Below are 20,991 nucleotides of genomic sequence, written 5' to 3' on the forward strand. Positions count from 1 at the left end.
TTACACTACATTGTATGCTAGGAAGGCAATCCTCCTTAATTGTAATCAGGCTCAACCCCCCACCAAACAACTCTGGTTGACACTTATCTACACGGCACTGCCTCTTTATAAAATAACATAACTAGGTAGGAACTGACCGAAGAAATTTGATAAAATATGGGCGGCCTGGGTAGAAGCCATACATTTGACTCTTGATTAGAAATAAGACCCTCTCAGGTCTCTGTCGGGTTCATGTCCTCCATAGCCCCTCGATCCCCGAACGAAGCCACGCATGATTGTTAAGAAGACATGTTCTAAAGGATTCTGCGGGCCCGGACCATCCCCCCCTCTCAGTCTCAACCTTGGTCTTCATATGTTTCAGCTGGCACCGACTGTGCGCTATGGTCTTAATGTCATAATGTTTCACTGTCACTAGACGTACCTGACTAGATAACATATACCTTATCTGTATGATTGTAACGTAAATTGAATTATGTTCTGTTTGTTTGTTGCAAAGAAATAAAATCTATGTTAAAAAAAAAAAGAGGAGAATGACTAACACAATATAAATTATAGTTAACCATTTAAGGACCGAGCCTCTTTCTGAGATTTGGTGTTTACAAGTTAAACAGTTTTTTTTTGCTAGAAAATGAAACATAATTTTTTTCTAATACCCTAGAGAATAAAATGGTGGTTGTTGCAATACTTTTTGTCACACCGTATTTGCGCAGCGGTCTTACAAGCGCACTTTTTTTGGAGGAAATATTTTTTTTTAATTAAAAAATAAGACAATAGTGTTCATTTTGTGAAAGATAATGTTACACCGAGTAAATTGATACCTAACATGTCATACTTCAAAGTTGCACCCACTCGTGGAATGACAACAAACTTTTACACTTTTACTAGCTAGCTGAGCTACTAAGTATGAACACCGATCTCTCTCTTCTCCTAGACAGTCCCCCCCCCTACAGTTAGAACACAGTGAGGGAACACAGTTAACTCTTGATCGCCCCCTAGTGTTAACTCCTTCCTTGCCAGTGACATTTATATAGTAATCAGTGCATTTTTATAGCACCGATCGCTTTATAATTGTCAATGGTCCCAAAAATGTATCAAAGGTGTCCAATTTGTCTGCCACAATATCACAGTCCCAATAAAAAATCACAGATCGCCACCATTACTAGTAAAAAAAAAAATTATAATAATAAAAATGCTATAAATTTATCCCCTATTTTGTAGATGCTATAACTTTTGAGCAAACCAATCAATATACGATTATTGCAATTTTTTTTTTTACCAAAAATATGTAGAAGAATACATATCGGCCTAAACTGAGGAAAAAAAAAATTTTGAAAAAAAATTTGGGATACTTATTATAGCAAAAAGTAAAAGATATTGTGTGGTTTTTTTTTAAATTATCACTCTTCTTTTGTTTATAGGACATAAATTTTGTTTGGGTACAGCGTCGCTCAACGGCACAATTGTCAGTTAAAGCGATGCAGTGCCGTATCACAAAAAATGGCCTGGTAATTGAGCAGCCAAATCTTCTGGGGCTGAAGTGATTAATTGCATTTTTTGCTATCCTAATTTCCTTTTTAACATATTTTGTTATATTCTTTGTAACATTTAAATGATAAAAGTGTTACTTTGCTTTTATACAGTGCCTTGAAAAAGTATTCATAGCCCTGGAAATTTTCCACATTTTTGTCATGTTACAACCGAAAGTGTAAATGTATTTTATTGGTATTTTATGTGATAGGCCAATACAAAGTGCCACATAATTGTGAAGCGAAAGGAAAATAATAAATAGTTTTCAAAATGTTTTACAAATCTGAAAATTGTGGCGTGCATTTGTATTCAGCCCCCTTTACTCCGATACCCATAACTGAAGTCTAGTGGAACCAATTGCCTTCAGAAGTCAACTAATTAGTAAATAAAGTCCACCTGTGTGTAATTTAATCTCAGTATAAACACAGCTGTTCTGTGAAGCCCTTCACAGAAACTTTGTGAACAAACAGCATCATGAAGGCCAAAGAAAACACTAGACAGGTCAGGAATAAAGTAATGGAGAAGTTTAAAGCGGGTTGGGTTATAAAAAATATTCCAAGCTTTGAACATCATACAGACCACTGTTGAATCCATCATCCGAAAATGGAAAGAGTATGACACAACTACAAACCTACCAAAACATGGCCATCCACCTAAACTGACAGGTCAGGCAAGGAGAGAATTAAACAGAGAAGTGACAAAGAGTCCCGTGGTAACTCTGAAGGAGCTTCTGAGATCCACAGCTCAGGTGGAAGAATCTGTACACAGGACAACTATTAGTCATGCACTCCACAAATCTAGCCTTTATGGAAGAGTGGCAAGAAGAAAGCTATTGTTAAAAGAAAGCCATAAGAAGTCCTGATTTCAGTTTGTGAGAAGCCATGTGGGGGACACAGCAAACACGTGAAAGAAGGTGCTCTGATCAGATGACACCAGAAGTAAACTTTTTGACCTAAAAGTAAAACGCTATGTGTGGCGGAAAACTAACACTGCACATCACCCTGAACCTACCATCCCCACTGTGAAACATGGTGGTGGCAGCATCATGTTGTGGGGTTACTTTTCTTCAGCAGGGACAGGGAAGCTAGTCAGAATTGATGGAGCCAAATACAGGGTAATCTTGGAAATAAACCTTTTAGAGTCTGTAAAAGACTTGAGACTGGGGCAGAGGTTCACCTTCCAGTAGGACAACGACCCTAAACATACAGCCAGAGCTACAATGGAATGGTTTAGATCAAAGCATAGTCATGTGTTAGAATGGCCCAGTCAAAGTTCAGACCTAAATCCAATTAAGAATCTGTGGCAAGACTTGAAAATTGCTGTTCACAGACATTCTCCATCCAGTCTGACAGCTTGAGCTATTTTGTAGAGAAGAATGGGCAAAATTGTCACTGTCTAGATGTGCAAAGCTGGTAGAGACATCCCCAAAAGACTTGCAGTTGTAATTGAAGCAAAAGGTGGTTATACAAGGTATTGACTTTATTTGTAAAAAATGTTGAAAACCATTTGTCAATTTCCTTCCACTTCACAATTATTCTCAATAAATACATTGAAATGTTTTGGTTGTAACGTGACAAAATGTGGAAAATGTCAAGGGGTATGAATACTTTTTCAAGGCACTGTACTTGTTAAATGCTTGTTTGTTTTTCTTAATGTTTTTTTTTTAACATTGGACATGGGCCACATTGGTTTTACTTTTAGCCTTTAAAATGTATTGCTCATGGAAATATATTTTTCAATGAGTTTGCATTTAGTTAATTTGAAATATTCCTAATTCCTTGAAAACAATACTCCCCCCATCTCCAGTCTTGGAGATCATCCTTCATCATTGGAAAATCTTCTCTCTTTACAATATGCATTTGGTGTTTACAACCTATGTTAAATTAAATCACATTATGGTCATTGCTACCCACATGTTTTAATTAAAATAAATCTAACATAGTGTATATGCGTATAGCGTACAGTATCTCACAAAAGTGAGTACACCCCTCACATTTTTGTAAATATTTTATTATATCTCTTCATGTGACAACACTGAAGAAATTACACTAGTTTGCTACAATGTAAAGTAGTGAGTATACAGCTTGTATAACAGTGTACATTTGCTGTGCCCTCAAAATAACTCAACACACAGCCACTCATGTCTAAACCGTTGACAACAAAAATGAGTACATCCCTAAGTGAAAATGTCCAAATTGAGCCCAAAGTGTCAATATTTTGTGTGGCCACCATTATTTTACAGCACTGCCTTAACCCTCTTGGACATGGAGTCTACTAGAGCTTCACAGGTTGCCACTGGAGTCCTCTTCCTTTCCTCCATGACAACATCACAGGGCTGGTGGATGATGGAGAGCTTGATCTCCTCCACCTTCTGTTTGAGGATGCCCCACATATGCTAAATAGAGTTTAGGTCTGGAGACATGCTTGGCCAGTCCATCACCTTTACCCTCAGCTTCTTTAGCAAGACAGTGGTCGTCTTGGAGGTGTGTTTATGGTCATTGTCTTGTTGGAATACTGCCCTGTGGCCCAGTCTCCGAAGGGAGGGGATCATGCTCTGCTTCAGTATGTCACAGTACATGTTGGCATTCATGGTCCCCTCAATGAACTGTAGCTCCCCAGTGGCAGCAGCACTCATGCAGCCCCAGTCCATGACACTCCCACCACCATGCTTGACTGTAGAGCAAAACACACTTGTCTTGGTACTCCTCTCCTGGTTGCCACCACACATGCTTGACACCATCTACATCAAATAAGTTTATCTTGATTTCATCAGACCACATGATATAGTTACAGTAATCCATGTCCTTAGACTGCTTGTCTTCAGCAAACTGTTTGCAGGCTTTCTCATGCATTATCTTTAGAGGAGACTTCCTTCTGGGATGACAGCCATGCAGACCAATTTGATGCAGTGTGTGGCGTATGGTCTGAGCACTGACGGGCGGTCCCTCCCCTCCCCACCCCTTCAACCTATGCAGCAATGCTGGCAACACTCATACATCTATTTCCCAGACTCAACCTCTGGATATGATGCTAAGCTTGTGCACTCAGCTTCTTTGGTTGACCATGGCGAGGTCTGTTCTGAGTGGAACCTGTCCTTTTAAACCGCTGTATGGTCTTGGCCACCATGTGGAAAAAGGTGCTCTGGTCAGATGACACCAGAATTAAAACGTTTTGACCTAAAAGAAAAACGCTATGTGTGGCAGAAAACTAACACTGCACATCACTCTGAACACACCATAGCCACTGTGAAACATGGTGGTGGCAGAATCATGTTGTGGGGATAATTTTCTTCAGCAGGGACAGAGAAGCTAGTCAGAATTGATGGGAAGATGGATGGAGCCAAATACGGGGCAATCTTAGAAATAAATCTTCTAGAGTCTGCAAAAGACTTGAGACTGGGGCAGAGGTTCACCTTCCAGTAGGACAACGACCCTAAACATACAACCAGCCAGAGCTACAATAGAATGGTTTACATCAAAGCATAGTCATGTGTTAGAATGGCCCAGTCAAGGTCCAGACCTAAATCCAATTAAGAATCTGTGGCAAGACTTGAAAATTGCTGTTCACAGACATCCTCCATCCAATCTGACAGCTTGAGCTATTTTGCAGAAAAGATATGGCTTAGAAAGATATAGGCTTTCTAGATGTGCAAACATGGTAGAGATATACCCCAAAAGACTTGCAGTTGTGATTGCAGTGAAAGGTGGTTCTACAAAGCATTGACTTTATTTGTAAAAAATTTTGAAAACCATTTGTCAATTTCCTTCCACTTCACAATTCATCTTTAGAGGAGGCTTCCTTCTGGGATGACAGCCATGCAGACCAATTTGATGCAGTGTGTGGCGTATGGTCTGAGCACTGACAGGCGGACCCTCCCCTCCCCACCCCTTCAACCTATGCAGCAATGCTGGCAACACTCATACATCTATTTCCCAGACTCAACCTCTGGATATGATGCTAAGCTTGTGCACTCAGCTTCTTTGGTTGACCATGGTGAGGTCTGTTCTGAGTGGAACCTGTCCTTTTAAACCGCTGTATGGTCTTGGCCACCATGGTCTGAGCACTGACAGGCTGACTCCCCTGACCCCTTCAACCTCTGCAGCAATGCTGGCAACACTAATACGTCTATTTCCAAAAGACAACCTCTGGATATGACGTTAAGCATGTGCGCTCAGCTTCTTTGGTTGGCCATGGAGAGGCCTGTTCTGAGTGCAACCTGTACTGTTAAACCTCTGTATGGTCTTGGCCACCGTGCTGCAGCTCAGATTCAGGGTCTTGGCAATCCTCTTATATTCCATCTTTATGTAGAGCAGCGGTTTAGACAATAATGGCTGTGTGTTGAGTTATTTTGAGGGGACAGCAAATTTACATGGTTATACAAGCTGTACACTCACTACTTTGCATTGTAGCAAAGTGTCATTTTTTCAGTGTTGTCACAGGAAAAGATATAATAAAATATTTACAAAAATGTAAGGGGTGTACTCCCTTTTGTGAGATACTGTATTTATGTTTCCAGCCAGCAGATAAAACATTGGATTCCTTTTCACATGTACACTGATTTATTTACACACACAACTGAATGTACTGTATCAGAGAAGCGATTCATCCCCTTTCTCCCCCTCCTGGCTTGTTCTGTTCAGAGGGGCTGTACAGAGTTTAATCAGAAAGAAAAAGTCTGAAGGCAAACAGCTTCTGCTGCATTCAACGATCCATAATACTCTGTCAATCCAATAGTAAATATGTGTTAAATACATTTAAAAATGTTAAAAATAAAACAGATATAAATATTAAAAAAAAATAGAAAAAGTAAAAAAAAATATACATTTGACTAAATCCATTTATGTTTTTCCTTATGTAGTTTACCATATATAATATACAATATATACATATTGACATATAGAACATATTGACATATTGTAATGCCTCCTTGTGTAAAAGGGACAGTGATTATTATGTTGTCTTTAGTTTTTAGTCTGGGAGTAATTAGAAATGGTTGGAAACCAGCTGCAAAAAGGTGGCAGCTTGATTATGGATTCATGGGGTGGAACATGTGGCTGTAGCAATTTTCTTTTCTTTGACTTTTTCCCCCTCTGTTTTCACATGGTGATCTAGACCAGCGGTCTCCAAGCTGCGGCCCGAGAGCCAGATGTGGCCCTTTGCTTGCTTTTATCAGGCCCTTGGTATCCACTGATACCTACAGTGGAGCATAATTCCTCCCAATGACACCAACAATGGGGTCCAATGACATCAATGATGGGCATAATTCCTCCCAATGACACCAACAATGGGGTCCAATGACATCAATGATGGGCATAATTCCTCCCAATGACACCAACAATGGGGTCCAATGACATCAATGATGGGCATAATTCCTCCCAATGACACCAACAATGGGATCCAATGACATCAATGATGGGCATAATTCCTCCCAATGACACCAACAAAGGGTTCCAATGACATCAATGATGGGCATAATTCCTCCCAATGACACCAACAATGGCATCCAATGACATCAATGATGGGCATAATTCCTCCCAATGACACCAACAATGGGTTCCAATGACATCAATGATGGGCATAATTCCTCCCAATGACACCAACAATGGCATCCAATGACATCAATGATGGGCATAATTCCTCCCAATGACACCAACAATGGGGTCCAATGACATCAATGATGGGCATAATTCCTCCCAATGACACCAACAAAGGGTTCCAATGACATCAATGATGGGCATAATTCCTCCCAATGACACCAACAATGGCATCCAATGACATCAATGATGGGCATAATTCCTCCCAATGACACCAACAATGGCATCCAATGACATCAATGATGGGCATAATTCCTCCCAATGACACCAACAATGGGATCCAATGACATCAATGATGGGCATAATTCCTCCCAATGACACCAACAAAGAGTTCCAATGACATCAATGATGGGCATAATTCCTCCCAATGACACCAACAATGGCATCCAATGACATCAATGATGGGCATAATTCCTCCCAATGACACCAACAATGGGGCCTAATGACATCAATGGTGGGGCACAATTCCTCACTCTGTCACCAATTGATGGAGCGTAGTCACTCCCACTGAAACAAACTAAAGGGCATTATTTTTTCCCACTTTTTTTCCCACTTTCGGGACCTTTTCTACTCCCAATTGCCAGAGCCCGGCCCTTCTAAAGTCTGCAGGACTGTAAACTGGTCCTTTGTTTAGAAAGTTTGGAGACCCCTGATCTAGACAGTAACACACCTCCTGTATTACTGAGACAGAACTCTGGATGAATGAGAACAGGAGGCACAACAGACAGCATCATTGTCAATCTGGGGGGAGGAGAGTGTTAAATGTATTAGCAGATTTGAATACAACAACAACAATTTTTCCTTTTTGGATAAAACTCTTACATGAATAAATAAAAGCTAATGAATTTAATCACCTGTGTCATTGGTAAATGGATTGTCTCATATAACTTAACTGATACAGTCTGCTGGAGAACGTGTGCTTTTTAAAAACAACAGACTTGCTGGCTTGATCACCAGATGAAAACAGAGTCAAAAAAGCCTAAAAAGGAAACTAATATAACCATCACATCCAAGAATTGGTAAGCTGCGATATAATAAAGTTTGCTTTTGGGTTTAATACTGCTTTAAAGTCCACTGTTTGCATTAAAAAAATGTACACTCACTGGCCAGTTTATTATGTACACCTGGCGAGTACCGGGTTGGACCCTATTTTGCCTTCAGAACTGCCTTAATTATTTGTGGCATAGATTCAACAAGGCGTTGGAAACATTCCCCAGAGATTTTTGGTCCATATTGACATGATAGCCTCACGCAGTTGCTGCAGATTTGTCGGCTGCACATCCATGATGCAAATCTCCTGTTCCACCATATCCCAAAGGTGCTCTGTTAGATTGATATCCGGTGACTGTGGAGGCCATTGGAGTACAGTGAACTCATTGTCATGTTCAAGAAACCAGTTTGAGATATTTGAGCTTTGTGACATGGTGCATTATACTCCTGGAAGTAGCCATCATATAGGGATGGACATGGTCAGCAATAATACTGAGGTAGGCCGTGGCATTTAAACGATGCTCAATTGGTACTCAGGGGCCCAAAGTGTATCAAGAAAATATCCCCCACACCATTACACCACCATCACTTGCCTGAACCATTGATATAAGGCAGGATAGATCCATGCAATTCTGACCCTACTATCTGAATGTTGCCGCTGAAATTGGGACTCAGCAGACAAGGCAACATTTTTCCAATCTTCTATTGTCCAATTTTGGTGAACCTGTGCGAATTGTAGCCTCAGTTTCCTGTTCTAAGCTGACAGGAGTGGCACCCAATGCGGCCTGCTGCTGCTGTAGCCCATTTTCTTCAAGGTTTGATGTGTTGTGCGTTTAGAGATGGTATTCTGCATACCTTGGTTGTAATGAGTAATAACTACATAGAATGCATTAAGGTAAAAAACCTTAAGACCCCTTTCACACTGGGGCGGTGCGGGCGTCGGCGGTAAAGCCCCGCTATTTTTAGCAGCGATTTACCGTTGTTTTAGCGGTGGTCTGCCCGTTAAAACCGACCACAAAGCGCCGCTGCCCCATACCCATTGATTTTAATGGGTAGGAGCGGTTTAGGAGCGGTGAGTACACCGCTCCTTTCACCGCTCCAAAGATGCGGCTAGCAGGACTTTTTTCACCGTCCTGCTAGTGCACCGCTCCAGTGTGAAATCCCTCCGGCTTTCACACTGGAGTGAAAGGGGCCGTTTTTTTCAGGCGCTACACAGACGCTATTTTTAACGCTGAAAACCGCCCCAGTGTGAAAGGGGCCTAAAGCTTTAGAACCACTTTAAATACTATTACCTTTCCTTAGTTAATCATTTTTTTAGATTGCAAATGTGTGTACTTTTATTTATTATTTTAATATAATAAATACAAGCATACTTAATTTGCAGTCTAATAAATTACATCACACTGCTAAAAAAATGTGTATTATTTAAATTTTGTTAAACTAATTGCTAGTAATTAGAAATTGTGTTAAATAATATAATTCTATATATGCTTGAAGTCAAAATTAAATAATTCACTGTTTCACTAGAACTGTACTAGGAGTGTTTACATTCTAATCAGCTTTACAATCTTATATTAAAGGAAGCATGTCAAGAAATATTCAAAAATACAACAAAGCCAATGAAGGTAAGTGACAAAACACCATGGTTACAATATAACTTTGCAAAGATTGCAGTGATATTTTTAGGTTAGAATGTCACTTCTCTGACCAGTGGCTTTCCTATTTTCAGAGTAAATAACCCAGAGCATGTTTTCAGATCAGGATATTTTACACAAACATACACAAATAGGACTCCCACTTCTCCTAAAATATACAGTCCACTTCTCCCCCATCATCTTCATCTCCCCCATTTCTTACTTTGTGACACACGTGACCTTGATTGCAGCTTTTGCCAATCTCATCTGAAAAATAGAACTGTAATAGCAAGTCTGTTTTTTATGCATTACAACAAGGTATTGATAAAGCTGAAATCTAGGCAGTAGAAAAAGTTGCATTATGGGATAATTGTTATGAATCAGGTCTTTATTTAACCCTACTTTTTGCTGTGTTCCATAGAATAAAAGAATGGGTTGAGTTTTTTCATTGGGGCGGCGCCTATTTCCTGTGAAGTCGACCAGCCAATGCAAGCGTTTCTATGAATAGTTGTATCCTTGCCCTCCTGTGTTTGACATCAGAACTGCCAGTAATAGGCAGATACAAGCATGGTATGCTGGCAGAGTTTACACAGTCTCTTGCTGCCGAGCATGTCACAACTCTGCCCCACCTGAAACTCTACATTCATCTCTTTCATTTAATCACTGGGGGTGGATGTGTGAGCAGGGGGACAAAGGCAGCCTTTTTATCCAGACTCAGAAAAAATTTAAAATTATTTCCAAATGCTTACCGTAAGTTTCCTTTCCTGGCTCGGCATCATGCCATTGCTGCTGGCCAACTCCGCCCCCTTGACCCCCAATAGGACCCTCCTGAATAGTAACATAAAAGGTAGGCAGCACCTAGTGATGGTGTTTTTGCGAAGAGCTTGCAACGGACCAAGGAGGGAGTGTGCTGGCTTGATGCTGAGCCAGGACAGGAAAATTACGTTAAGTATTTGGTAACAATTTTCCATTTTCCTGGCTCTGCGTCAAGCCATCACTGCTTAATTTAACTAGCCAATCCCAGGGAGGGAAGAACAAGATATAAACACCAGGTTCTACTGCAGAAAAAAATCTTTAATATCTTTACAGAGCATTAGACAATACAGAAGCTCCAATTTGAGCATATCAGGATGACACCACATCCAGCTAATAGTGCCTTACGAAGGTATTAGGTGACTTCCAGCTTGTCACCTTACAAACTATGTCTGCAGAAACAAGATACCCATGAGGATGCCCACGAAGATGCCCTTGCGGAGTGTGCCTGGATCTTTTGCGGAGGGGGGAGGCCTTCTAGAAAGTAAGCTGATTGGATAGTTTTCACATTCCATGTAGAGATGACTCCTAGGGGACTGAAATGCCCGTCTGAGGACCCTTTGGAAATATAAAAAGAGCATCTGTCTTCCGGAATGTTTCAGTTCTGTCCAAGTATGTCTGGGGAAGAGATTTCATATCTAGGTCACACCACCTAGACCAGATGGCCAGGTTGGGGTGAGTGTGCCCGTTGCAAAGGAGCAGGTCTTGGACTTGAGGCAGCCTGATTGGAGGACACGCCGTCAGGTAAAATAGAAAGGGAAACCATGACCCCCTAGGCCAGAATGTAGCAATCACGATAATTGGTAATCTTTCCTCTGTGATTTTCAGTAAAGACTTGAGCATCAGGACAATAGGTGGAAGTAGATAAACTTGTTTAAAGTGCCATCTCTGAGAGAGCACATCTTGGGCTAGAGCCTGTGGATAAAAGATGCACTTGACAGTTGAATGGTGTTGCCATTGAATCTATTTCGGAAACCCCCCCCCACTGGTTAAAGATCTCAGGTATTTTGGGTTCAGCATCCACTCATTGTGACTCGAGAACTTCCGACTCAGATGATCTGCCAGGATGTTCTGAGGGTCCTGTAGATACGATACAGACAGGTCCAGAAAATGGCTTCCACAAATGAGAATATCTTGGTTACCACCTGGAGAAGTTGTAGACTCCTTGTGCCCTCTTGTTTCACAATGTAGTAAACTGCCGTTGTGTTGCCCATCATTATCTTGACTCTTCTGCCCTGAATAACAGGCAAAAAAATTTGGAGCGCCCACCTGGCCAATTTGAGGAGAGGGTGCTTTCACTGGTCCACCACAGAAGGCTGTTGGAAATGAAGTGAGGAACTTGGAACTTCTGGTTCAGAGAACCGTGATGCCACTGGTTTAGGAGTTAGAGCTGAAACGTCTTCGTATGCCACTGTACCCAAGCCACCACTGGAATGCATTCCATTAAGAGGCCCACAAAACGTATGCCCCAAGGTGTACGGTGATCACTGTTGAAGACATCACCTCTGCTGCTTCCGCACAAACATGACTGACCCTTTCTCCTGGCAGGATAATCTTCTATTGCATGGTTTCGAAGATCATACCCAGGTATGTGATGTTTTAAATCAGTTTGAGGTGACTTTTTGGTGAGTTTATCATCCAACTGAATTCCATCAAGGCCTTCAAGACTTGATTCTGGTGCTTCACTAGAGGATCTTTGGACTGTGACAACATCAGGAGATCGTCCAGATAGTGGAATATGCCAATACCCCTCTCGCGAAGAAAGGCAATCACTGTCACCAAAACATTTGAAAATGTTCTTGGGGCCGAACTGAGGCCAAATGATAGGCATTTGAACTGAAAATGTCTGCGGCTGAAGTGGAGCCTGAGATACTGCAGATGAGCCCTGGCCACTGGGATATGAAAATAAGTATTTTAGAATTCTATCAAGATCATTCAATCACCTCTTTCTACTACCGCGGCCATGGTCCTGAGCGATTCCATGCGAAAAAACTCCTGTTTGAGAAAATAGTTTAGGTACTTGAGGTCCAAGATGGGGCGCCACTTGCCTGAAGACTTCTGTACTAGAAATAAAGGGAAATAGACACCCCTGCCTTCTTATGACCTTGGAACTGGAGCTATAGGCTGCAGACTCAGCAGCTCTGAAACGTAGGATTCTAGCAACATTCACTTCTCTGAAGATGCAGGGACCTTTGTCAAGGCTTGCTGGGGGTGGACTTTCGAAGTGAAGTCAAAACCCCTTGCGAACCACTCGTAGGACCCACACATCTGATATTCTTTGAACCCAGATGTTGCCAAAATGAGCCAGTCTTGCCCCTACTGACTACATCTGAGCAGGCAACCCTTCAGAAAGACTTGGTAGCTGTCTTGGGAGGCTGAAAGGCCTTCGATTTTGCTTGATCCCCAAAGGACATGACATGAAAAAACAGTTAAACTCTCTACCCAGGGCAATAGGATCTTGTGTCTCTGAACTGATCCAGAGATCTCCTATTGGTGCGAAAGGACTGCATACGATGTCTTTGATACTGTGGGAGGAGGCCAGATTTCCTTCCAGTCACCGGACGTATCGCATCCTCTAGAGTTTACCCAAATAGTGTTACTCCTGAAAATAGGATATAACATAGGCCTTATGAAAAAGAACAGAGGAACTCTGGATAGCCGCACTCCAGATCAGGTAAAGTAAATTGTGCCTTTATTGTTTCCACTAAAAAACCTTCACATCATGCAAGTCACAACAGCAAAGGGAATGTAGAACAAAGAATGCTGACGCGTAAGCGCTAATTTCAGCATGAAAAGCATCAGAATTTTTTGTTCTACATTCGCTTTGTGACTTGCATGATGTGAAGGTTTTTTAGTGGAAACAATAAAGGCACAATTTACTTTACCTGATCCGGAGTGTGGCTATCCAGAGTTCCTCTGTTCTTTTTCATTTGGCTAGTGCAATTAGCCTGCACCTGGGACCCCTATCTGCTTGGAGAAACAGCGGTCAGTTTCTCGGTGGATCAGCCTGGAGCGGTTGATTTTCTTCTTATAACATAGGCCTTGTTTTGAGCCCACAGACCAGTGCTTCAACCATAAGGCCCATCTGGCCGTGACAGAATGCTCCATAACTTGTGAAGCAAACCTCACTAGATCTACAGCTGATTCCGTTATAAATTCCACAGCCAGCTTGAGGCCCTGGAGGCTGGATAGAAACTGCTTCCTCATCGCCTTGTGATCCGAGAGCCAACTCAACATTTGAAGACCACACCCTTATGGCTCTTGCAACAGAAGATGGTGAGTGTGATTACTGGATGAAGATATTACTCTTTTGCGATTTTTGTGTGAAGAGCCTTTTCCCCTGCAATAAGGAAGGGTTGCTCAATATCAAATGAGGAAGAAATAACTACACAGGAATCTATAAGTGGCCCCTACCTTTCCATAGTCTTTAGTGCCTCATCCACAGGAGCTGGTGAACTCATCCTAGGCTAAGAAGAAAGAAGAAGCAAAGGGAATAGAGGATCAGAAGTTTAACCCATTAAAATAGGAAAAATAGGAAAGACTCAACCTGTAATACCCACCAGTAATTCAGGTAGCAGGGCACACAAGCAGTAATTGGGTAAATGGAGACCCCTTCCCCAGCAGCACAAGGACAGGTGCAGGCTGTTAGGAACAGATAGCAGAGGGTAGCACATGGGCTGTGCAATCCAATACACTGGAGCAGCTGAGGGCTAACATCCATACCAGACACAATACTGACAGCTTGGGCAGTAGCAGTAGAAGAGTTGCCATGCAGGCATTTAAAAGGCTGTGCCCCCTCTGCTCATCCAATGAGTGTCCAGCGCTCCTCAGCCAATCAGGATTCTGGGCTTTTGACCAATCAGAGACAGGGCTCTGACATTATCGCCTTGTGCCATGCCTGTGGAATGCAGGAGAGTGGAGGCAAACAATGGAGGATGGGTTGGCCAACCAGCCCGCTCCCCCAATAAGAGCTCTTGGATTACCTGGCTTCACTGGCCTGCTGACCAGCGCGAAATGCATGCTGGCTGCACAAGGAGAGGAAAGGAGGAGGAGAGGCATAAAGAGAGATAGATAGCCCCGGATGGTGACCCCAGCCCCACTAAAGGTTTTCTGCATATTATGCAGTTGCTCTACCCCAGCACCAGGAACGCCCAATCTCAGGGGGATTTACCCCCAACAAGAGGACTTTCCACCTCAGCTCGGGGGGACGAAGTTGACCAGCAGTGATGGCATGATGTGCAGCATATGTAGCTGGCTACTGCATGTAGTGCTGAGACAAAATTTTCCAGTGCCCAGGGAAAAGATGCCAGACTGTGCCCCCCCCCCCACCTATGTACTCACCTAATCATCTTCATGTAAAGCTGGTGTGCAGACTTTCCTGCTATATGCTAATTCCCAGTTCATTAAATTCAGCATAATGCCACTCAATGCTTCTCCTTAAAATCCAAAACTGACATGAATAAAAACATCCACTGGCAGCTACAGCTCTCACTGTCAGGTGGCGGATACACAAAATCAACAGAAACAAAAGAAATAGAGAGAGTGCATGCGTCTTAGTGTTCAAAAATGGAATATAGAAAAAACATATAGACAAATGGGGATTATTTACTAAAGCTGAAGCGTGCAAAAACTGGTGCAGCTATGCATAGAAATCAGCTTCCAGGTTATATGGTCAAAGCTTAATTGAATAAACTGATGTTAAAAAGCTGATTGGCTACCATGCACAGCTGCACCAGACTCTGAGTGCTCTATTTTTAATACATTTCTCCCAAGGTGGTTCACAGGCATGGCCCCCCCTTTTTCAAGTCTATATTTTAGACTTGAAAGAGGGGGACCATGCACCTGAAATGTGTTGTCCAGGCAACAGTCATCGTTAATTCTATTTTGCCCTCTTTTGTGCTAGTGGTGCAGGCTACAAAATGCAAACTCCATGTGAGTGCAATTATTTTTCTATATTAAAATGTATTAAACTAGGGTGCATGCGCTCTCTTTCTTTCTTTTGTTTCTGTAAGATTGTGAAAGACCTGGGCAGCCCTAGGCCCTGCAGCTAGAAACAAGATGCAGTACACATCTAACAGAAGGTGTGACCACACTGATGCCCACACAAATGTACAGGTGCATCTCATAAAACTAGAATATCATCAAAATGTTTATTTATTTCAGTAATTCAATTCAAAAAGAGAAACTCATATATTTTATATAGATGGGTTACATGCAGAGTAATATTGTTCAAGCATTTATTTTTGATGATTATGGCTTACAGCTAGTGAAAACCCCAAATTCAGTATCTCAGAAAATTCTAATATTACATAAGACCAAAAATAAAAAAGGATTTTTAATACAGAAATGTTGGCTTACTGAAAAGTATGTTCATGTACAGTATAGTATGCACTCTAAACATGGTCAGGGCTCCTTTTGCATTAATTACTGCATCAATATGGCGTGCCATGGAGGCAATCAGGAAGTGCCCTAGAATTTCCTGCTAGAGGATTACACTGACTTTGGACTTGATAAAACACACCAAAACCAGCAGATGACATGGACTGTGGAAAATGTTGCATTTCATTTGGAAATCAAGGTCCCAGAGTCTGGGGGAAGAGTGGAGTGGCACAGAATCCAAGCTGCATGAGGTCCAGTGTGAGGTTTCCACAGTCAGTGAAGATTTGGGAAGGCATGTCATCTTCTGGTGTTGGTCCACTGTGTTTTATCAAGTCAGTGCAGCCCTCTGCCAGGAAATTCTGGAACACTTCCTGCTTCCCCCTGCTGACCAGAATGGAGATGCTGATTTCATTTTCCAGCAGGAATTGGCAGCTGCCCACACTGCAAAAAGTACCAATAACTAGTTTAATGATCATGGTATCACTGCTTGATTTGCCAGCAAACTTGCCTGACCTAAACCCCATAGAGAATCTGTGAGCTATTGTCAAGAGGAAGATGAGAGACACCAGACCCAACAATGCAGATGAGTTGAAGGCCACTATCAAAGCAACCTGGCCTTCCATAAGACTTCAGCAGTGCCACCGGCTGATTGCCTCCATGCCACGCCACATTGATGCAGTAATTAATGCAAAAGGAGCCCTGTTCAAGTATTGAGTGCATACTATACTGTCTATGGCTTCCAGGCATCACTGTGGAGCCGATGCGCATGCCCGGTGGCCACGATGTCTGCCGGTCACCTGCGTTCGCTCGTGACAGAGCAGGAACATGGATCTGTGTGTGTAAACACACAGATCCACTTCCTGTCAAGGGAGAGGAGACAGATCGTGTATTCCTAGTATATATTCCTATCCCCCCACAGTTAGAATCACTCCCTAGGTTACACATTTAACCCCTTGATTGCCCCTAGTGTTAACTCCTTCCCTGCCAGTGTCAATTAGACAGTAATCAGTGTATGTTTATAGCACTGATCGCTGTATAAATGTCAATGGTCCCAAAATAGTGTCAAAAGTGTCCAATCTGTCCGCCGCAATATCACAGAATCGCAGATCACCACCACTACTAGTAAAAAAATAAAAAAATAAAAATGCCATAAATCAATAACCTATTTTGTAGGCGCTATATCTTTTGCGCAAACCAATCAATATACGCTTATTGCATTTTTTTTTTACCAAAAATATGTAGAAGAATACGTATCGGTCTAAAATGGGATTTATTTTTTTCAATTGGGGATATTTCTTATAGCAAAAAGTAAAAAAATATTATTTTTTTCAAAATCGTCACTCTGTTTTTGTTTATAGCGCAAAAAATAAAAAACGCAAAGGTGATCAAATACCACCAAAAGAAAGCACTATTTGTGGGTAAAAAATTATAAAAATTCCCCTTGGGTACAGTGTTGCATGACTACGCAATTATCATTCAAAATCTTACAGCGCTGAAAGCTGAAAATTGGCCTGGGCAGGAAGGGGGTGAAAGTGCCCTTTATTGAAGTGGTTAAGGAGGAACATCACTAAGATAGCTGGAAACCACACAGCAACTGTTTAGACAATAACTACCTTAGTCAGGGGATAAATAAAATATTGGTGTTAGTGGGGTGCACTTGTAACAGCTGTGGGGCGAAATTAAAAATTCGTATCAGTTGGAGGAGAGAACATAAAAAATTGGTGTGAGTAAAGTGGGGAGAATAATGCATTAGTGCTTAAGGGTCCTTTCACGCGGGGTGGATCAGTGCTGATCCACCCCGTGGACATCCGACGGAGCGATCCCGGCTGAGCAGGAAGATGACAGGTCCATCTCTGCTCACTGCACAGGGACGGACCTGTCAGAGCGCTGCTCTCCCCTATGGGAGATCCGATGACGACGGACCGATCCCATGACGGATGGAAAGGTAGGTTTTTCCTCTGTCACACTTTTTCGGATCGGAGCGGGTCGGATGTCAGCGGACATGACACTGCTGATATCCGACGCTCCATAGACCTCTATAGAGCATCCGTTCAGGTCCGCCTGAAAAACTGACAGGCAGACCTGAACAGATCGGTAGTGTGAAAGAGGCCTAAGTGAGTGTGTGTGTGTGTGTATGGGGAAGGGGGGATAACTTGCTCTTCTGGGCAGAAAAATGCAACTTTCAAAAAACACTTTGAGGTTTCCCCATGGGTTTTTTTAGCAGCAAAGGTAAGTCAAAAAGAGAGATTTTTCATAAAAATTGATTTTATTGACAAAAAACTCATGAGGAACCAAGGTTTTTCTCAGCATCGGACAGTATAACCATAACCAATTTTGTGGGTAGCCTATTTTGATGCATATTCCCTATAACAAAAACTTTTTATGATACCATTTACTGTTCAATCTGCTATTGAATCCAAGTTGTCTCGTATTATGTAAACCGGAGCTCATGTTTTAAACTTTTGTATTGTGTAACCCATGTCCAAAGTTTTTTGTCAATAAAATCAATTTTTATGAAAAATCGCTCTTTTTGACTTACTTTTGCTGCTAAAAAAAAACTCATGGGGAATCTTTAATGTGTTTTTTGCAAGATTTGTTTTGGGGTGTGCAGCCTTATCAGACTCTTGATAGGTGTCATTCTATGCTATAGAAATATAGCAACTCGACCAGAAAATCACTCCCGCAGACAATAACAGACCTGATCTTGGTGCTGGAACAGGAATTAGGTATTTTATTATATATTTTCATGTGACAACACTGAAGAAATTACACTTTGTTACAATGCTACAATGTAAAGTAGAGAGTGTACAGCTTGTATAACAGTGTAAATGTGCTGTCCCCTCAAAATAACTAAGCACACAGTCATTAATGTCTAAACCGCTGGTAACAAAAGTGAGTACACCCCTAAGTGAAAATGTCTAAATTGGGTTCAAAGTGTCAATATCTTGTGTGGCCACCATTATTTTCCAGCACTGCCTTAACCCTCTTGGGCATGGAGTTCACTAGAGCTTCACAGATTGCCACTGGAGTCCTCTCCCACTCCTCCATGATGGCATAACAGAGCTGGTGGATGTTAGAGACCTTGCACTCCTCCACCTTCCATTTGAGGATGCCCCACAGATGCTCAATAGGGTTTAGGTCTGGAGACATGCTTGGCCAGTCCATCACATTTACCCTCAGCTTCTTTAGCAAGGCAGTGGTCCTTTTGGAGGTGTGTTAGGGGTCTTTATCATGTTGGAATACTGCCCTGCAGCCCAGTCTCCAAAGGGAGGGGATCATGCTCTGCTTCAGTATTTCACAGTACATGTTGACATGGTTCCCTCAATGAACTGTAGCTTCCCAGTGCCGGCAGCACTCATGCAGCCCCAGACCAAGACACTCCCACCACCACGCTTGACTGTAGATAAGACACACTTGTCTTTGTACTCCTCACCTGGTTGCCATCCCACACACTTGACACCATCTGAACCAAATAAGTTTATCTTGGTCTCATCAGACCACAGGACACGGTTTTTAGTAGTGTATGTCCTTAGTCTGCTTGACTTCAGCGAACTGTTTGCGGGATCTCTTTTGCATCATCTTTAGAAGAGGGTTCCTTCTTGGACAACAGTCACGCAGACCAATTTGATGAAGTGTGCGGCATATATAGTCTGAGCACTGACAGGCTGAACCCCCATCCATTCAATCTCTGCAGCAATGCTGGCAGCACTCATACACATCTATTTTTCCCAAAACAACCTCTGGATATGATGCTGAGCACGTGCACTCAACTTCTTTAATCGACCATGGCGAGGCCTGTTCTGAGAGCAACCTGTCCTGTTAAACCGCTGTATAGTGTTGCAGCTCAGTTTCTTGGCAATCTTCTCATAGCCTAGGCCATCTTTATGTAGAGCAATACATTTTTTTTTCAGATCCTCAGAGAGTTCTTTGCCATGAGTTGCCTTGTTGAATTTCCAGTGACCAGTATGAGAGAGTGAGTAGGGATGGGACCCCCTGTTCGGTTCGAATAATGAACCTCATTAAGATCCATGGGATCCGAATGTCAAAAATCAAAAGTGTCCATTTTGAAGGCTTATATGCAAGTAATTGGGCATACAGTGGTTATAGGAGTCCGGGTCTTGCCCTGGGGGTATCAATAAAAAAAAAGTTTGTGAAAAACTTCATTTTTAAGTAAGCAGTGATTTTTTTATTTTTAAAGTGAAAGCATAAAAATAAAAAATTCCTTCCAATATAGTGCATGGGGGGGCCCCTTAGTCTACCTGTAAAGTGGCAGATCTGTAGCATTTCTAGAATCTGCTGCAGCAATAATTGCATTTATAAAGCCAAATAAAAATGAAATTTTCCCTGCAAGCTGCCTTTATTTTGCTCAGCAATAGCTGGAGAGCCAGTGTGCATGATGAGGTCATAATATAGGGCACTGGGTACAAGATTAGAGATTTTTTGGATACATTCTGGTGTCACTGACTTTTTTTTTCTTTTTCGGTCCATCGGGCGGCGTGAACTTACATCGTGGGACATTTTCATTTCTTTATTTTTTAATATGTCCCAAGCTGTCTCTTGTCTTTTTTACCATTTTGACACATTTTGGTGAAATGGTAGGGGTACTTGTACCCCTTTACCAATTCACACGGGGGAGGCTGGGATCTGGGGTCCCCTTGTTAAAGGGGGCTCCCAGGTTCTGATAAGCCCCCCACCCGCAGACCCCCACAACCACAGGGCAATGGCTGTGGGGATGAGGTCCTTGTTCCCATCGACATAGGGACAAGGTGCTTTGGGGGTATGGATTTTAGCCCTGGGACTTTAAATTATGCCGGGCAATTCACAATCATTGTTGTTGCCACTCTCTTACATAACATTTTGAAACAAATACATTGACTTTGTCTTAGTGTTTGCTGTGGATATTGGCTAAACCTCTCTCACCTCATTTTAAGTCCCAGGGCTATTTTTCTTGTTTTTTGTGCATTATTAGGGATGGAGGTGTAAGAGGGGTCACACCAGACCTTAATCTCCCTTCTTTGGTATGCATTTTTTTTTTTAATTTTGGTTTTGGGTTG

At 42.1% G+C, this 20,991-nt stretch overlaps 1 protein-coding gene across 4 annotated transcripts in view; it reads left to right on the forward strand.

The window, feature by feature from the left end:
* The window catches only part of LOC143960591 (uncharacterized), a 184,352-nt gene that overhangs the window by 85,766 nt on the left and 77,595 nt on the right, over positions 1–20,991 (forward strand). For all 4 annotated transcript variants that reach the window (XM_077469343.1, XM_077469344.1, XM_077469342.1 and 1 more), the window contains exon 4: positions 9,692–9,736. In XM_077469343.1, the coding sequence (XP_077325469.1) occupies positions 9,692–9,736 (45 nt within the window). The remainder of the gene's footprint in view (positions 1–9,691; positions 9,737–20,991) is intronic.

Source organism: Lithobates pipiens, unplaced genomic scaffold (genome assembly GCF_037356315.1).
Source record: "Lithobates pipiens isolate NorthernLeopardFrog02 unplaced genomic scaffold, aLitPip1_a1.2 Scaffold_8, whole genome shotgun sequence".
NCBI classification, from domain to species: Eukaryota; Metazoa; Chordata; class Amphibia; order Anura; family Ranidae; genus Lithobates; species Lithobates pipiens.